The sequence below is a fragment of the Eschrichtius robustus genome, chromosome 14, assembly GCF_028021215.1.
Source record: "Eschrichtius robustus isolate mEscRob2 chromosome 14, mEscRob2.pri, whole genome shotgun sequence".
Lineage (NCBI taxonomy): Eukaryota > Metazoa > Chordata > Mammalia > Artiodactyla > Eschrichtiidae > Eschrichtius > Eschrichtius robustus.
The window spans coordinates 27,896,950-27,915,803 of record NC_090837.1 but is presented as its reverse complement, the minus strand read 5'-3'; the positions used below and the strand labels follow the sequence as shown (position 1 = coordinate 27,915,803).

At 60.4% G+C, this 18,854-nt stretch overlaps 1 protein-coding gene across 1 annotated transcript in view; it reads left to right on the top strand.

Annotated features, from left to right (window-relative positions):
* GNB1L (G protein subunit beta 1 like) overlaps positions 1-18,575 on the top strand; it is a 45,751-nt gene extending 27,176 nt beyond the window's left edge. The window contains exons 6-9 of the mRNA XM_068563162.1: positions 2,398-2,560; positions 5,555-5,653; positions 8,838-9,053; positions 18,081-18,575. Of these exons, the coding sequence (XP_068419263.1) occupies positions 2,398-2,560; positions 5,555-5,653; positions 8,838-9,053; positions 18,081-18,332 (730 nt within the window). The 3' untranslated portion in view covers positions 18,333-18,575. The remainder of the gene's footprint in view (positions 1-2,397; positions 2,561-5,554; positions 5,654-8,837; positions 9,054-18,080) is intronic.
* The last annotated feature ends 279 nt before the right edge of the window (positions 18,576-18,854 follow it).

The following is an 18,854-nucleotide window of genomic DNA, read 5'->3' as shown; positions in this document are numbered from 1 at the left end:
CGCGTGTACAGTGTTAGTAGTTAGGGGTCCAGGCGAAGGAGGCAGGGAGCCACTGTTCTGGGGGTTCCTTAGAGACAGGCCGGCTCTCCCTCCCTGTGTGGCCGCCCTCGGCCGGGGCCGGCACCTCCATGTGAGAGCACGGTTCCCACTGCTGCTTCTCTCCTGAGCTCCACTCGGAGACGGTGTCAAGAGGCCTCATGTTCTCTCTCTCCTGCGTCGCTGCCGCTTCAGGCCGAGCGACTCCTGCTCCCCAGGATCCAGGCACATCCTGCCAACACCAGCGGTTCTCCAGACAGAGCTGGGGTCTGGATCAGGATTGGGTGCCCTGGGTCCACCTGGGGGGCATCCATCCGCGCGGCACTGAGGTCTCCCAACGGTGCGGGTAGATGCGGGGCCCCACGTGCCCTCCTGTCCCCTTCCACGGCTCCAGGACCGGCCCACTGTCCTGTCCCCTTTGTCCCCACTGGCCTGTGCTGCTGCTTCTTCCCTTGTTTGTCTGGACCTCACCCCTTGGGAGGAGGACGGGAGAGTGGTTCTGTGGGGTGACCCTCACGTTGGCTCAGCCCCGGGGTTTCTTGGGGTCAGACTGGGGAGGTGGGCTTTCGGGAGGAAACCCTTCTCGTCCCCTTGTCGGGGGTCTGGGACATCTGCGGGGCTCATCCACCTGGGGAGGGTGTGTCCATGGTGTCCCACCGGCAGGGACCGTTCCCTCTGCTTCCCAGACTCCTAGGAAATGAGTCCCGAGGCCCAGCGAGGAGCATTTCTGGTGAGCGTCAGAGCCGCGCAGCAGACAGTGAGCCTCAGGGCTGCAGATACCCCGTCCCTCCATCCTCAGCGTCCGCCCAGGGGCTCTGCCCCCCCAGCTGTGCCTGGGCTGGTCTCACGGGGAGGGTTTCTCCTCCTCCTTTTATAGCGTTCTACTTTCATTGGAACTCTTCTGTTTAATAGGAATTCTCCTCCCTGTGTATGTATGTGTTCACTCATGGGTCTGGGCTCGTGGAGATTTCTTTTATTCTTGGGTTAGAATTTCATTCTACTGTTATTTATTTTATTGCTCAGATTGTTCCAACTTTAGTGCTTGTGTCCTTCGGACATGCCCTTTGTTGCATTTTTAAAAGTATTTCCTTATTTTCTGGCCCTACAGGGTGCTTAGAACTCATCTTGGCCCCCCACCCTGCCCCAGCTCTTGCTGTCTGGGGGAAAAGGGATAAGAAGCCAGACCGGGCGCTGGGTGTTCTCGTCACTCCTGGGGTGTCGTTGCCTCTGGGTCTTCTCAGGGGGCAACCCGGGCTCCCCGTGTGCACCTCCATGCTGCGTACACCCTGTGTGCACCTCTGCGTCTGTCCGTCTGTGTCTGTGTTTGCACAGATATGCGCTCATGCCGACGTCTCTGACTCAGGGCCAACGCCTGCCGGGCTTCTTGGTGACCCGGCCCCCCGCCCCTACTCCTATCCGTCTCTGTCCAGCTCTGCTCCTGCTGGACGTGTGAGGGGGTCTCAGGATTGCTAACCCACACCTGTGAGAACACCTACCAGCCAGAGTCCCGTGTCTCTGTCCAGTTCCTCTGTCTCTAACCAGACAGTGCCTAGAGGACACGCTTCCTGAGTCTCTCAGGTTGGCTCTCATCTGCTCTCCCCTGAGCACCGAGTGCCGGGCATTCATCTCTGTCTGCAGCTTGTCCTGGGACCCTGACCTCCTGGTGGGTTTTTTTCAGTCACACACAGAACAGTTCACTCTTTGTGGCGAGTTCTGTGGGCAGGACCCTGTTGTCCTCTGCCCCTGCGGCCCTGCCTCCCCCAGAGGGTCACACGGGTGGAAGTGCAGTGTGTGGCCTTTCCCCCGTAGCAAAGGGCATCTAATTCCTGCGGGTGGCTGTGTGTCCCTGCTGCTGCTCTGGTGTTGAGCGAGGTCAGGTGCGGACGGATGCTCCATGGTGAGTTATCAGCCTCCTGCTGGAGGGCTGTGTCCGGTTTGGTGAGCAGAGCTGCCGTGGACATTCGCTTACAGGTTTTTGTGTGAATGTAGGTTTTAAATGCACTTGGGAACATTCATGAGGGTGGAGTTGCCAGGTGGTCACAGTTAATTCACAAAGGGGTGGAGGGCCCACAGTTTGGCAGCACAGGGAGCAGCAGGGAGACCACGGGAGGCGGGCCATGGGGCCTGTGCCATGGGGCGCCCGGGGCCTCAGTCTGCAGCCTCCCCAGGCCAGCCCGTGTGCGTGAGCTGGCATCAGGCGTCTGGGCTGCAGACTCACGTGTGGCCCTTCCTCAGCTGAGGTGCCCCCAGGCCCTCCCCAGGAAGTGTCCCCTGCCGTCCTGTGGCCTCCGGCCGACCACAGCACACTGACATTTATCCTCACCTGGGAGGGTCACGGCCCGTCTCCTCTTATTTTGGCAGCCAGGGCCGCGACCTGAAGCTGTGCGTGTGGGACCTGGCGGAGGGCAGGAACGCCGTCGTGGACTCCGTGCTCCTGGAGAGTGTGGGCTTCTGCAGGGGCTCTGTGCTGGCTGGGGGCCTGCAGCGCTGGATGCTGGCTGTGCCGGGGAGAGGCAGCGATGAGGTGAGTGAGCCCATTCACCCTTGGCTCCTGGCTGCAGGAATGCTGTGTCCCGAGCAGCTCCTCCGGCCAGCCTTGGCCTGGTCACCTGAGGTGGCCCTGGTGCTGGGGGTCGGGAAAGGGGCCTGAAGTGGGCCAAGGTCTCTGGGAGGCCCTGGCACCCAGCCAGGAGCAGCACGGGATGGACGAGGTCAGGGCCCGAGGCTGTCAGGGGCCTTGGGAGCAGGCAGGCATGGAGGGAAGCCCCAGGCAGACCCCATGAGGTCGAGGTAGGCCTCAGAGCCAGGACAGCAGGGGAGGGCGGCCTTTTGGGGTCATAACTGGGCACTGGCATGAGAGGTCTTGGGCAGGGCTGAGACGCAGGGCGTAAGGGCTGGCACCAGGGTGGCAATCGCAGTCACAGATGAGTGGGGCCCGTCAGAGGACAGGGCTCCTAGGGGCAGTGGGCGGGATGGAGCCCCAAGGTCACTGTCAGATGGAGCTCAGGCTGAGCATCCAGCAGCGATCTGTGGCAGGGACTGGTCAGGCTGGACAGTGGTGTTCACACCCCAGGGACAGAAGGGGCAGAATCCCCAGGGGAAGCAGAGCCCAGGACGGGGTGCTGGCGGGGAGTGCCGAGGGCAGGGGGATAGGGGTGCTGGTTGGAGGCAGTGGGGGAAGGAGCCCCAAGTGCAGTGGGACGGCCTGGTGTGTGGGGGCCTGGGGGCGCCGAGCTTGGGCGTGGGTTCGGGGTACATGTGCAGGGGGAGGGAGGCCCCTGCCCACCGCCCACGCCCCGTCCTCCCCGTGTCCCCTGCTGCCCTGAGGGCCTGTGCGGCGGGCGGGGCTGGGCAGGGACTCAAGCCCTGCACCCAGGAAGTTTGGCCCCCGCCCAAGAGGAGTCGTGAGTCTTAAAGCAGATTCAGCTCATAAATAATGAGGCAGGAACAGGCATCTATTTGTTCATGATGGCGTTTAAGTCACCAATTAGGAGCTACATGCAATTTTCTTGCCAGTTTGCCAAAAACCTGTTAAAAGTTTTATTAATGTGAAAAGAGAGGGCTCTGCTTTCTCCTGGTGGCAGCAGCCGGGTGGCGCCGAGCCTCCTCAGTGGTGGGGGCCGGGCCACACTTCTGCTGAGGTCACCTTCCGCTGCCCCCGCCAGCCTGTCCCGAGACTGCTCGTCCCCTCTGCTTCTCTCCGGCTCCCCGGCTCCTGGTACACCACCACCCCCCCGCCTGGGAGCCACAGGTCTGGGAACCTTGCACATCCTGGGAAAAGGGCTGTTTTCCATGTTCCCACCTGGAATCGGCGCCACTGGCCTGTGCCCAGACAGAGCCAGGCCCGGCCGTCTGGGTGGCCACACTTGCCCGAACCAGACATTTTTCCTTCTGGAAACAAAACTTGCCCTTGAATGCCAGGTGGAAGCATCCCGGTGTGTGGGAGGCCCCGGCAGAGTGCGGAGCCCCTCCTGGGACCACAAGGACCAAGGAGCACTTGTTCTGGATGCCAGCACTGCACCCCCTCTCATGGCGCCTAGCCCAGGCCTGGGCTGCCCTGGTGTCGCCCTCACTCTGGGCCACTCGCCTCTGCCCGATCCCCCCGCCCTCGCGCCTCTCCTCACTGCCACCAGAGGGGTCTTCCTGAGCCCCCAGATCGGGGGTGGGGGCATCCCTCTCTGACCCGGGACCCCCTCCCCCATCGCCCGGCAGCTTGTCCTCCTGACGTAGTGACGTTTTAGGAAGCTGGCGTCGGAGCAGAAATAGGAAGGCAGGCATCCAGCCCCCAGCACCATGTTCCTTGACCTTCCAGGCCCCCCGCCTTGGCCGGGACGGGCTTGGGTGCCTGAGGCCCAGCCAGTCCCCACCCCTGTCTCCCTCCCACTGACCTCGGAGGACAGAAGGGCTCCGAGGGCCCCCTCCTCTTTGGTTTGCTCAGTCACTTCTGGGCCACACTCCATGCCACCGCGTCCTCCTGTACCTCCTTCATTTTGCTGGAGCTTCCCCTGAGCTTCTTGGGTGCTGCAGGAACTCCTTCTAGCAGCTTCTAATTCATGGCGGGATGACGCTTATGTCACTTAGGTCCTTTTCCGTCTCTTTGGGGCAGTGAGGACTAGGTGTCTGGGGTAGATGCTGGCCCTGCAGGCAACGTGATATGGGTGGAGGGGGCTGTGTGTGCATGTGTGTGGGCGTGTGTGTATACGCGTGTGCACGTGCATTAGTGAGAGCAGCAGCAGGGCTACACACCTGCTCTACACTGCGTGGTTACACCTTGAGTTCACCCTGGGGTTTCCTCCTGGGGGTTCTGTGCCCCGGGTGTCAGAAGTGGACCAGCAGGTGTAGGTTCTGTCCCCTCGATGCCCCAATGCGTCTGGACCTCAGACTCCTCATCTGCAAAACCTGGGGCTGCCCTGTGTCGACGAAGGGTGCCCTGCAGCTCTGCGAGGCGCACACTGTTGTTGGTGGAGCCTCCCCAGGAGGGTGGCCGGAACCACCAGGTGGGAACACGTCACCCAGCCAGGCGCTGGAGGTGCTGTGTCAGTGTCAGGCGACGCTGAGCACAGGCTGCACACAGGGTGGAGGAGCAGGCGCTGGCGCCCCAGGTGTGCAGGTCTGGGTGCCATGCGACAGTCCGGGAGGGCTCAGGGTCATCCACATGTGGGGCCCGACCGGGAAGGAGCGCCAGGAGGAGGGCGGGATGCCGAGTGAGCTGAGTCAGTGCCGTGGGCCAGGCCACCTGCTTGGCCAAGAGGTCAACGCAGAGGAGGCCTGAGGTGGCTGCGGGGCAGTGACACCGCTCGAGGGACCTGCCGGTCACTCATGAGTGACGCGTGCATTCCACACAGCCCGGCAGCCCCCGAGCCCAGGAGCCCATGGGTCAACGCGGGAGGCACGGCCTGGGTTCCCAAAGGTGCAGACAGGCCCACGGTGGCCGGGCTGAGGCCTCAAGAGTCTCCTGTTTGTGCAGCACAGACTTGACTTGGCTCCGGCCCAACTCGGCTTGTTTTCTTACTGTCAGGTTCAGATTCTGGAGATGCCGTCCAAGACGTCAGTGTGCTCCCTGAAGCCCGAGGCACAGGCCAGGCCGGGCATGCCCATGTGCCTGCAGCTCTGGCAGGTAAGGCCCAGCGCCCGCCAGCCACGCCCACCGACCACACCTGCCGGCCACGCCCGCCAGGTGTGAATCATGCCCGTTAGGGACTTGGTTCCTCATCACCTACGGGCACTGGCCCCTGGGAGGCGTGTGCACAGCGTCCTCCTCAGCCTTGGTGTCCCCAGCCCTCCAGCCCTCCTGCTGTGAGGATGCCTACAGACCCTTTGGGGATGCTGGGCTCGTCCTCGTCTTCGCAGGGCGATGTGGGAGACAGCGGCCCCCTCCTGGGGGAGCCACATGCTCCCCTCTGGTCTGCTCACCGGCGCGGCCTGGCGTGGGGCCGGGAGGGGGTGCTGACTAACCCTGCAAGCCTGCACGGCCCCTGCGTCGCCGGGATTAATTTTTGTTACTTCTTTGCCTTGTTGAGGCTGGAGTGGGCTTAATGTGCTGGCTTTCCCTGCGGCCACACTTGGTATTTCTGATCTGCGGCCATTTCCTTCTTTCTTGGCTGTTCTCTCTGATTAGAGAGGGTCTGGAGGCATCTCCTGGGGCTGTGGCAGAAGCCGGGGGGCAGCAGAGTCACAGGCCTGAGTCCCTGCAGGATGGGTTCTGCCTCTGGGGCTGAGCCCAGGGCCTGGGAGGGACCCTCCTGACCAGAGGGGCAGCTTCCCACCCCCAGCGGTCAGCACCAGCTCAAAATGGGCGTCTACTTCTGGGGGCAGCAGAGCGGATGGTCCGGTGCATTCACGTGGAAAGAGTCTCGGCAGCGTCTTTACAGCTGCAGAAGCCATGGGGAGCAGGTCACTGACCAGGGCTGTCCCGGACTGCTGCCTACGGCCTGTTTTTCAGCTCCGAGCAGCTCACCTGTGCCTCCTCAGAGCCTCCCCGGGCTGCCTGGGACCAGGAGGACGTTCCTGCCCCTGCTGTGACTCTCCATATGGGTTAGACAGCCAGGCTCGCATGGTTTGGAGGTGTCTGTGTGCCCGCAGGGTCCCTGGGCCCAGCTCTTGTCCCTCCAGGGCCCTGCCCTGTCTTGCAGTTGGTGTCCCTGCCGTCTCTGAACTGAGAGAAGCCCATGGCGGGGGGCGGTGTGAGGAAGTGGGGGCTCTGAGACTCACCTGGATGGCAAAGCTGCTGGTGCCGGCAGGCGGTGGCAGGGGGGGCGCCTGGAGGGGCAGCGGAGGCTGTGGAGGTGGCCTGGCGCTCACAGGCCCCGGGCGGGACGGGGCTGCATCCGTTCACCCTCCCTCCCTGGAGATGCTGTCATTGCCTAATCGTGTAAGAATTCCATCAGAAAAATGTGCAGAAATGGGATGTACAAACTTGTCAAGGTAATTGACATGGTTGACAGAAGGACAAATCGAGTTGTGTTAGTTGATACAGATCCAGCGCAAAGCATCCTGTTAAGAAGAGTCTATTCTGATTTGAAATGTCCTTTTATTCCTCTCCAAGCCTGGAGGTCCAGGTTATAGCTTATTGATCTGAGTGTGGCAGAGTGGCCTGATGTGGGATTCCTCTCTGAAACATTCAGAGATTTCTTGTTTTGCTCCTGAGAGTGGATGGCCTGTGTTGTTAGGATGATTGTCATGTAGGAGGTCAGGGGTCGTCCACACCAAGCCTTGGAGCAGGTCCGCCAGTGCCCCCCCCACCCCCAGCCAGGGGCTCCCCGGGGAACCTCGAGGTGCTGGGGGGCACACCCAGGGGTGGGGGGGGGACGCAGAGCGAGCAGAAGTCAGCCTGGCACCAAGGGCGTGGCCGCCAGAGGACTGAGGCCCCAGAGCACTGACCCGCCTGCAGGGTCTATCCTGGGGGGCCGCAGGGACCCTGCGTGCCAGGAGAGAAGGTGGAGGGGCCTCAGTGCAGGGGCAGAGCCTGGCACGGGGCCTGTGGCTGGTCTGGCTCCTGTCCTGGCCTCCCTGTGTGCCTGCACAGGGGGCTCAGCGGTGTGCAGCCCCCGCTCCAGCCTAGGCACTCAGAGCTCCCAGACCATAGGGGGAGCCCTGGATGCAGGAGGAACATGCAGGGTGGGGGCTGGGGAGCAGGTTGGGCCAGGCAGTGCGGTGGGAAGCTGGTGGGAGGACACAGCAGTGCCCCAAGGGGGATGGACCCAAGGGGCCCCGGCAAGTTCCTCACAGCTGCTTTCTTGGACTCCTCCTTCCTGCTTTTGTTTTTGGGAGCACATGTTATCATCAGAAAAAAGGGCTTGTGGGAGGCGTCCTCCAGATCCCAGAGCTGGTCTGCACAGGGCTCCCCTGGCTCCCCTCACTCTGCAGGGCCCTGAGACGTACCCCTCACACCAAGCACAGCGAGCTCTGCTTCCTGGGTTGAGGACGTAGCATCCACTCATGTTAGACACTCGCGGTGTGCGACACCTGGGCGTGGAGCCCCTCTGGGTGGGCAGCGAGCTCCAGCAGGTGGGCCAGGAGGGCCCGCCCGGGTGCTGTCGGCCACGCCTAGGCACATGGCTCAGCACCAGCCTTGCCCACCAGCAGCGGGCCCCCATTGGAGCTGCAGGCGACCCTGGAGGCAGCCTTGCTGGCGGCCCCCAGGCCCTGTGCTCACCGCTGGCCATCCGGGGTTTGAGGGCCGCCGGCTGAGCTCCTGGCCTCGGGAAATTCTCCGCTGGCAGGGGGCGCTTGGTCATTTCTGAGCCCTGGGAGCTCAGTGGAGAGCAAAGGTGCCGGGTCCTGGCGGCGGTCCCGGGACTGGGCACCAAGCACGGGGCAGCCGCTCTCGGTCGGTGCCCGGCCGACCCAGGGTCCCCATGCTCCCCTGCAGGCGTCTGCGCAGCCCTCTGACCCGCGCCCTCATCCATCATGCTGCTCGGCCGGCGAGGCGCTGACTCTGCAGCCTTGACGGTTGGGGGGCTTCCGCGGCGACGTTGACAAAGTACAGAAGGTTCATTTTTCATTGAGACGGAGCTCGAGATTTTCTTTGGCCGGCAGTTCTAGACAGGTGGCCGGCCCCGCCCAGGGGTGGCCGCACGTCTCGGCCGGTGGGAAGGAGCGGGAGGACCAGCCAGTGTCCCAGACCCCGACCGCAAGCGCCCCACCCAGCCCGCACTGGCCCCAGTCTGGGTGTCGGCCCCCTGGGGGTGTGCAGACCCCCCAGGGCTCAGTGGAGAAGGCAGCCTATCTCAAGCCCCTTCTCCTCCAGAAGGCCTGGGACCCCCGAGCATCCCCCAGCTGACTGCAAGCTGTCCCTGCAGGCTGACTCCAGTCCCCGCCCTCTCCTCCTGGCCGGCTACGAGGACGGCTCGGTGGCCCTGTGGGACGTCTCCTCACGGAAAGTGTGCAGCCGCGTTGCCTGCCACACGGAGCCCGTCATGGGTCTGGACTTCGACTCCCAGGAGGCCAGGGGCGTCTCAGGCTCTGCGGAGAAGACGCTGGCCGTCTGGAGCCTGGATGAGCAGCAGGCCCTGCAGGTCAGTGGGCCAGGCCCGAGGTGTCATTTATCCTGCTCTGCACCAACAGTCTGATGGGCTGGAACAATATTTAGGCATGAAGAGGACTTGTGGCAGGTCCCCAGTTAATTAATCATCGGACCCGGCGCGGGCGGGCCTGGCGGGCGGCAGGAGAGGGGCTGGCGCTCGTGAGCCATTCACAGGGTTTGGGTTTCCCTCAGACCTTGGCTAACAACGGTCACGTCTCGTCCATCTAGAGGAAAGGCATGTAGAATCCAGGACTGTGCAAGCCCGTTTGCAAAACTCAGAGGAATTTGGTCAGTAAGGAACTGATCAATCAAAAAGAAAAAAAAAAAAAGAAAAAAACTGAAACCCTACATGGAGAAATCCCTGAGTGAGGCCCCTGTGGCTGTCTGCAGGCTGCCCGGGGGCAGTGGGAGGGCCGTAACGGCTCAATGGCTTCCCATCCCACGTGGCTGGGGGGCCCTTGGGGCCACATCTGGGTGCCCAGTGCTCAGCCCTGTTGGGAGGGGGGGATGGAGTTGGCCGGGAGGGGAGCCTCCTGGCCAGGCCTCAGATGGGTGAGGTCCTGGGGAGTGAGGTGCTGGGTGTGCCCTGTGCCTGTCAGCCCCCCGAGGGTAGCCTGAGTGCACACTGGCTTCTGGGCGGGGGCGCCCCCATTAACCAGGAAGCCTCAGAAGGCTGAGACCTGACGACGGCCGGCTCTGCGAGCCCAGGTCTGGTGGGGGAGTGGGGCCCCAGCGGGGAGCTGTGTATCCCACCTCCCGGAGCTCTGGAGGACAGGGCCTGTGGCTGTGCCCTCTACAGGGGCTGCGTGGTCCAGGCTTCCCTGCAGACAGGAGGCCTCAGGAAGAGGGCATCTCTCAGGCCCTCCCCAGATGGGAGGCCTTGCCCAGCAGCCCGGGGCCCCCACAGCCAGGGAAGAGGCCCTGTGCACTTGGGTGGGGGGGGGAGGGCAGGCATGGGTGAAAATCGGGAGAGACTGCCATGCCCAGCGGGCATTGCCACACCCTGGGTGCAGGACAGCGAGGGACAGGGCTATCAGGGGTGGGTGAGGAGTCCTGGGCAGGAGCTAGGGGCCGAGGGCGGACTCGGCAAGGAGACCTTCCATGCGGCAGCTGGAGGGACTGCTCTAGCTTCCCAAAAAGCACAGTCTGTGGGAGGACCAAGCTAGAACCAGAGCGAGTGGCTGTGGCTGCAGGGTCTGGGCAGGGTCCTGAGGGGGGAGCAGCCCTGTGGAGTCCCGGGGAGGGGGGAGGGGGAGGGAGGGAGGGGTCATGTGACATGGGGACAAGGCAGGTATTCCAGATTCCTTGGCATCGCCCCCTGCCCCCCACGCCCCCCCCTCAGACCAGCCTGTGCCACGCTCGCCTGACTTGCAGTAAAGCAGCTTCCCGTCCGTCTTCCTGTCCTGTGTCCCAGGGAGTCCACAGAGGCCCTGCGGGATGGGGTCAAACAGGCCTCCCTACGGGGCTGGGGCCGGCTGTGGGGGTGGAGCTTCTCCAGCATCCATCAGGGGAAGGGTCTCCAAGGCCTTGAAGTCCTGGATGTGGGTGGTGGGAGTGGAAGTCACCATAGTGCTCATTTTTAGAAGTGAGGCGGAGCCACGTGGTGCTGGGTTTTCATGTTCTGAGCCGTCAAGGACACAGAGCCTGGCCAGGCAGGCATCGGGGTTCTCCCCACACCCTCCTCTGCTCCTGCCTGGTGGGAACCAGGCAGCAACCCCCACCCCCAATGAGGTCCAGTACTCTGTCCTGCTGTGACTTCAACTTCAGCCCAACTTTGCAAAGGCCTAGAGACCCAGGTGGCTCTCCTGAGGGCCCCACCGACTGCAGTGCCCCCAGGCCCTGCCCCCAGGACCCCGGGAAGAGGCGCCTCCTGCCGTCCTGGCCCAGGTCGGCCTGGTCTCCCCTGGCTTGTTGGAGAAACAGCTGCAGGAACTTCAGACTTAAATTTATGAGGCATGTTCCAGCGCAGAGCTGGAGGTTCACTGTGCAGATGAATTGGAAAGTCAGAGCATAGGGAGGCCAGGCCAGCCGGGAGGTTGGTGGAGGCTGTGCCGCGGCCGGGGCCTCTCTCAGCGTGCATCCCAGGAGGCGCCGCTCCTCCCTCCGACCGCCCACTGTGGCCTCGCTGGAGACGTCCATGTCCCCAGAGGCCCAGACACCTTCAGGTCCTGGAACGCAGGCCTCAAGGAGGAGGTGTCGGGGCCTCGAGGGCCTCAGCGTCGCAGTGTCCGCAGGTACCTCTCCCTGGGCCCTCGGTGCCGCAACTGGCCCTGAGGTGCTGGCCGTGGAGCCACATGGGCAAAGATGTGCCTTACCTCGCGGCAGCAGCTCTAATGAGCCCAAATCAATCTCCCTGGGCGGGTGGGCGGGCGCTGCAGAGGCGCAGATGGGGCTCCCGCGTGGAGTGAGGGTAATGGGAACCAGATGGGGCCGTGCTGCGCGCACATTCCTGGCACCTGAGGTCATGTTCTGTGAGAGCCACTGGTGGCCGGGATCCTTCCTGGAGGGTCCTGGTCCGAGACGGGCTTGGCCAGGGGCCGCGGCGGTAACTGGAGCCTTCAGCCACACTCTCTAGGACGTTGGACGCTCACCCACCTGTAGGGGCTGCTCGCTTTGCTCCCCTCGAGCCCGGGGTCTGGGCCTTGGCTGTCGTCAGACACAGGTGGTGCACAGACCTGCCCCTCCCTCCCACACTTGGGGCAGGGTCCACGGCCTTGAAGCAGGGGCTGATTTACAGCCAGCGGTATTTCTAGGCCCTGAAGTAATAACTAGGCCCCCACCCCAGCCAACCCAGGCTGGAGTCAGACGACCACTCTCCCCCACCACGCCCACGGCTGGTCGGCCAGGCGTCCCCTCCTCCCCGCTGCGTGGCCACTGCCCGCCCACTCCCCAGCCCTGCTGGGGGCTTCCCTCTAAAGTGTCAGCAGCGGGACACTTGGGCTGGTGCGAGGGAGACCATGGGGCCCCGAGCTGAGGAGCTATGGGCACAACACCACCACCACCCCCCACACACACATCTCGGGACACCATGGGCGGGGCTCCGGCCTCCTTGACCACACACGGGTGCTGGTGGGCCCCGATAGGACTGGTCTCTTCCAGTCCAGGTCCCCACTGACAGGGCCTTGTGCCTTGATTCTGAGCTTCCAGGAGGGGCTGCGAGGGTGGGGGCGCATCACTCCTGTCCCCTTTCCCCTGGGCCGTCCTGGGCATCTCAGCCCCTCCCAGGTGGCAACACTAGCATGGATGCGCTCCGCTCCGCACCCGACTCGCAGCCAGCCACGCAAGGACCACTGCTCAGGCTGCTCTGCAACTCCCCAGCCCCCACCTGGGCTCCCGGCTCCACCAGCAGATGGCAGATTTGGAAGCAGCCCTTTACTCCCTGGGAAACATCCCCATTGTTAACAAATCCACCCTGAAGCAGGCCCCCGAGTGGGTTCCGGCGCACCCACTGCTCCAAGCCCAGGGCGGAGTTCCTGGGAGAGGAAGAGTCGGGGGCTGTGACGGTCACTTTGTCCTTGTCCATGGGTCGGGGCTCAGGCTGACGCACCCCTGCCGCGGGCACACGTGTGGGCTTTGCCTTCTCACGCGGGCATGGCTGCACCAACTTCCGAGGGAGGGGGCGGTGGGGGTGAGGGCCGTGCTGGGCACCCGCCCAGTGAGTGGGTTATGGCTGCTTGTGTGCAGCACAGACAGGAAGCACTGAGCCTGGATTCCTCTGGACGAGAGCATCGGAGTGGCAGAGAGCGCAGGACATGCAGGGACGCTGCTGGTCTCCATGGACGGAGGAGGAGGGGCCCGGGACATCACGGGCCTGGGCACTGGACAGAGGCCGCAGGAAGGCAGGGCAGGCGGGCTTGGAGGGGCTGGATGGGTTGCCGCAGGGGCGCTGCCCACGTGCTGGCTGCACTGACCTTTTTCAGTTGTTTGTGATTGCATCCCTGTTTTATCTGCAGGACTGTCCCCTGTCCATTCCTGACCAGGCTTACGTTTGTTTTCTTTAAACATCTTTTCCCCATTTCCCGTCTACCTTTCTCTTCCTCCCCTGAGTCCTCCAGGCTCGATGTGCAGCTCTGACCGGGTTTCATCACACTCACTTCCGGGCGCCCGATTTTTCTTTGTTCTCTGACTGCGGAGCCGATCAGAGTGTTTTTATGTTTCCAAATGTTTGATTCTTTCCCCAGTTATTTTTTATTTCTAGGCTTCTAACTTGATCCATTTGTGGTTGGAGAACCAGTTCTGAGTGATACCAGCTCCCTGAAATGCCAGTAGGTTCCTGTGGCCCCCATGCTTGGAAAGAGGTATTTCTGCCACCCGCCACCCAGCTGCGCCTGCCCCTCAGGCAGCCGTGTGGTTCATGTGGGCCACGTGGGCCGAGAGCCATGCCTGCTACGGCCTCTGGCGGGCGCTCTTGCTGGGTCCATCTTGGTGACTTTCCTGGGTCCTGTGTTTTCTTGGTCTGCATTTTGAATCTTCCTGGGGGGTTGAACCCTTGTTATCTCTGGAAAGGATTTTTGCCTGAAAGCCCGTTTCAGCAACGATTCACATGGCTCAGGCCAGGTGTCTTCTGGCTGCACTTCCTTCTGTAGCTTTTTTCAATCTTTCACCTTCAGCCTCCCTTCACACACAGGCGTCCCCTCGTGGGCCAGCCGCGCACGCGACCTCATTGCACGGGTTCTGTTTTGTCCCGTGTGCGCTGCCTGGCCGTCTTGTCGGGCCCTCTAGGGGGGCTCTGCTTTTTCATGCTTTGCGACAACCTCTGCCTTTTCTCTGGAGCACTTGGTTTGCTTCCTTCGTGTGCTTTGAGGACACGTGGTCTCCGGTGACCCCCGTCTGCCGGGGACTCGTGGCGTCTGGTCCTCGCTCCTGGTCACCTCGTGGGGCTTCTCCTCGGCCACTCCCGAGACGTTCTTTTTGTCTGTGGTTTTCAGGGGTCTGGCCTCCCTGAGTGACATTGTCCCATGGCCCCCGAGGCTCTGGTCAGTTTTCTCTCTTCTTCAGGTCAGATAATGTCCATTGATAATGTCCCCTAGTTTACGGACTTTTAAAAAATAATAGTTTCCAATCTGCTGTTAAGCCTGTCCTACACATTTTTCATGTCAGTTATTAGCTTTTCAGTTCTACATTTTCTATTATTGTGCTTTTTTTTTTTTAACAAAAGACTCTATTTTTAGAGCAGTTTTAGGTTCACAGCAAAATTGAGAGGAAGGTACAGAGATTTCCCATATACCCCCAGTCCCCCCACTATCGACATCCCCCCCACAACAAGTGGGACATTTGTTAAAATCGATGGAACTACACTGACACCTCATCATCACCCAGAGCCCATGGTTCACATCAGGGGTCACTTCTGGTGATGTACATCCTATGGGTTTGGACGAATGTATAATGACATGTGTCCAGATGTTCAGTGGTATCTGTTGTCATTTGCATTTCCCTAATGACATACGATGTGGAGCATCTTTTCACATGCTTATGTGCCATCTGTGTATCTTCTGTGCTGAGGTGTCTGTTCAGGCTTTTTGCCCATTTTTAAATTGGGTTGCTCATTTTCTTAAGAGTTCTTGTGTATTTTGGGTAACAGCCCTTTATCAGATGCGTCTTTGCAGATACTTTCTCTTAGTCTTTGGCTTGCCTTCTCATTCTTTCAACAGTGTCTTTACAGAGCAGAAGTTTCTAATTTTAGTGAAGTCAGATTATCAGTTGTTTCCTTTATGGATTGTGCTCTGGTGTTGTATCTAAATACAAGGTCACCTGGGTTTTCTCCTGTCGTCATCTAGGAGTTTTATAGTTTTGCAATTTACATTTAGGTTTTTGGTCTATTTTGAGTTGATTTTTGTGAAGGTGGCAGGTCTGTGTCTGGATTCGTTTCTTCTCATGTGGACGTCCAGTTGTTCCAGCACCGTTTGTTGAAAAGGCTACTTTGCTCCTGTGTCAAAGGTCACGTGTTTATGGGGGTCCATTTCTGGGCTCTTTGTTCTGTTCCGCTGATCTGTTTGTCTGTTCTTCCACCAAGATCCATGGTCTTGATTCCTGTAGCTTCACAACAAGTTGTGAAGTCGGTCCTCCCGCTTTGCTCTCCACCTTCACAGAGTGTTGGCTGTTCTGAGTTGGTTCTGAATTTCCATTTCTCTGCTCATAGATCCTATCTGTTCACTCATCAAGACAATTTTTTGGTAATTATTTGCATTTTCTTTCATTTTTTGGAACATTTAAATATTGCTTTAAAGTCTTTGTCTGATATGTTCCACACCTATGCCATTCTGGGCTGGTTTCCATTAACTGCTTTTTTTCCTACTTCTTTGGGTGTCTAGTAATTTTTGTCTGTGCCAGACATTGTACTGATGGAGATGGAGATTGGATTCTGTTACTTTGCAGAGCAATCACTCTCATCCCTGTGGCTGTTCACCTGCACCATGGGCTTCGCTTCCACTCCGTCAGGCAGTATGTGGGGCCCAGGGTCATCCCCAGGCTCCTGTAATACGGTGGGACTCACCTTCCAAACTGTACCTCCCCTTCGCACTTGTGGGGCTTGGTTTCCAGCTTCATCGTGGTTGGCCAGAGTAGGCCCAACCAGGGTGTGATGCCTGCCCTGCAGCGTGGCCACGCGGGGTCTCAGCTGGTCTTGTGTGGACACACAGATGTCACCCTCAGCTGCTGGGTCCAAGATCACTGTTGATCTCTTGTATTCGTTCCCTTTAACCCTGCAGCAGCCACTGGCCGGTTAACCTTGTGTGGTGCCCTGAGTGGGCACAGCCCAGCCCTCACAAGGACTCGTGGGACCCACATGGCCTGAAGTCCCTCCCCCAGCCCCCTCCATGCTGCTGCCTAACCCCACGGGTTCCAGCGGCTCCACCCTCTAATCACCTCCTTGGCTTCACGTGGCCGCTGTGCTCCACCTGGACTTTGCGGCCAGACCTTCCCCCAGCAGAGAGCTACCGGGCCTCTGGGAGGCTCCCCTGTCAGCTGCCCTTCCCGCCGGTGTTGGTGCCTGGACACAGTCACGCAGTGTCTTTTGTCCAGTTGGTGGTTGTTGGCAGCACACGGAGTGGTCTGGCACCAGCTGTCCATCACAGCCACTTCCTGTAGTCCCAGCTTCATGAAGGGTGTCTGTTTGTCTGCTGAGCAGACATTCGCAGCTTCTCGTTGTGAACTGTACACACTCTGTCGTTGTCAATTGTGGGCACAGTCTGTCCGAGTGCTCCCTGGTCCCCAGGGTGGGCCCCGACTCTCTCGTCTGCTGGCTCCTGGGGTTTCTTGGCCAGTCATTCTTTTGGTGTCTCTCACGTTCACAGCACACATTTGGCTTTAACTTTGGAATCCAGTCAAAAGTCTGTTGAGTATATTTTTATTCCTTTTCAGAGAAATACAAGGGCAAATACTAGGAAACGATTACACCTGGGTGGGGAGAGGAAGTGAGGTTGTTCTGTCAGCACCTCAGTGGGTGTCAGATAATCTCCGTAGAATGAGGCTGACTGTTGTATCTTCAACCCAGATGACAAAGATGAGCAGATCAGTGAACTTCACACCCGTCTCTTTTGCTGCCCTCCCGTATTTCTGTTAGTTACACAACCGGTTCTGTAGCCTTGATCCCCGTATTGTCTCAGGCCTAATCCTGCAGGGGACTATGTTCCCTACTCTCTGCCAGGCCACTTGCTGCCGTTCTCCTGTTTTCTCCTAAGAGACTGGACTTAATCTCCTAGTTCTCCAGGAAGAGCTGATGGGACGCATCCCCTGGGTTCTTACATGTTCACAAATGCTCATCTGTTGTTCTCATACCTGAGCGACAGTTTGGCTGGATATAAAATTCTCGGGCCTCTCCTCCCAGCTTCGCAGGCGTCACCCCACCGTCTGGCCCAGACATGGCCCAGACGTGGCCATGGGCCATTCTGCCCTCACGGTTGACTTGATCCTTTTGCCTGACTGTCAAAAGGACTAATCAGCTTTGCGTCCAATGACGTTATCAAGCGCACCTTCCTGTGACCACCCTGTAGCCTCTCTGTGGATCCTAAGACTTCAGTTTCTAGAAGCAAGAACAGATTTTCTAAATGGCAAAGGTCAGAGCAGCTGTGCGTCCTTCCACATCTTCTGTTTCTCTCCAGTGGCCGCGCCTCTGTCCCCAGGTTGGGTCACGCCTGCCTTTGCTGTCTCTTCCGATTCCCCTCGCTTCTGCAGTGTTTGCTTCTCTCGGTGCCTGTGGATCAGGCTCCCTCCTCTGGGTTTGCTCTCCTGGTTCTTGTTTTATGGAGATCATTGCTTCATGAAGTTCTGTTTTGCTGATTTGCAAAAGTGCCTGGTGAGTGTCTGGTTGCTTCCGAGGAATGCTGCCATCTTTCGCCGAGTTTTTTTCCTCCTTTTCCCTGTGTTGTCTTTGAAAAATGAATGACTCTCCCTAAGGCTGCTCTGGCCCAACAGGAGGTGAATTAGCAGAGAAAGGGGAGCTGCTGTGGGCACACCAGCGACCCCGAGGCAGCAAGGACTCCTGGCGCCCAGGGCTGGGCCAAGGCAGGATGGGCGGAAGGACGTGGCCATTTGGGTCATCATGACGATGGCCAAGTGTGTGTTGTCAGCGTGGGGCAGAGCTGCCAGATGGCCCCGCAATGGCTGTGCATCCAGCCCCAGGCGGCCTTCCTCCTCGCATGCCACTCAGGGCTGCCCTTCCCCCGGCTTTGCTGAAGGTGGGGTTTGCGTTCCTTCTGCTCCTCCTGCTTTGGGTGCGGTGAGGTTTCGCGAGAGAGGACCCACTGACCTTGCTGCCGTCCAGTGGGCCGTGCTGCCTGGACGCTGGGGGGCAGTATTTCCTTGGGGAAGGGCCCAGGCCGCAGTCCACTGAGGTCTGTCCTGTCCCTACCCGAGGGTCTGGCCAAGGGCAGAGGTCGCCTGTGCTGGCTCCAGGAGGTGGCAGTAAGTTGGCAGGAGCGCTTGGCTCCCTGTTCCTGACGGGGGCGTCCTGGTAGAGGGAGAGGCACGGAGGCAGGTCTAAGAAGCCACCTAACGGTTCTCCCTGCCACTCTGATCACAGGTGCGTGGGACTCACGTGCTCACCAACCCCGGGATCGCCGACGTCAAGATTCGGCCAGACCGTAGGATCCTGGCCGCCGCGGGCTGGGACCATCGCGTCCGTGTGTTTCACTGGCGGACGATGAAGCCGCTGGCCGTGCTGGCCTTCCACAGCGCCACTGTGCACTGCGTGGCCTTTGCTGCCGACGGCTTGCTGGCCACAGGGTCTGGGGATCAGCGCATCAGTGTCTGGTCTCTCTACCCGTGCACGTGACTCGTGGCTCCTTGTGAGGACACTTGGATAGCTGGAAGGTGGTGCAAGGGGTTGGAGGCCATGGGCAGAGCCAGTCATTCGGGCTTCCTTTCTGCATGGGACCTGCTCCCTTTCATGAAGCACAGCATCTGTGCCACAGTGACTGCCGTTTAAAGCATAACCAGGCCAGACACTGGGCACCAGCAACCCAGACAAGAGGCCGACCCGGGGGCTCCTGATAATAAACTTGTTTGCAAACCTGCAGGCTTGAGGTACGAATTCTCCCAGGTGACCCCCTGCTTCCCCGGGTGGTCAGAGCCCAGAGCTGTCTGTCCTCAGAGCCTCCACTGGGCAGGGTGGCTGGTCCGTCCAGCAGGGACGCCAAGTGTGGGCCCCGGGTCCTGGGCTCCTCACACCGCAGACAGCCAGGAGCTCCTGCATCACAGGGTTGAGCCGGTGACGGGCTCCTGACGGGAGCACGGCAGGGAGAGGGCCCCTCATGGGGGTGGTGGGGAGGGCACAGGGCTAGGCCTCCAGCAGGAC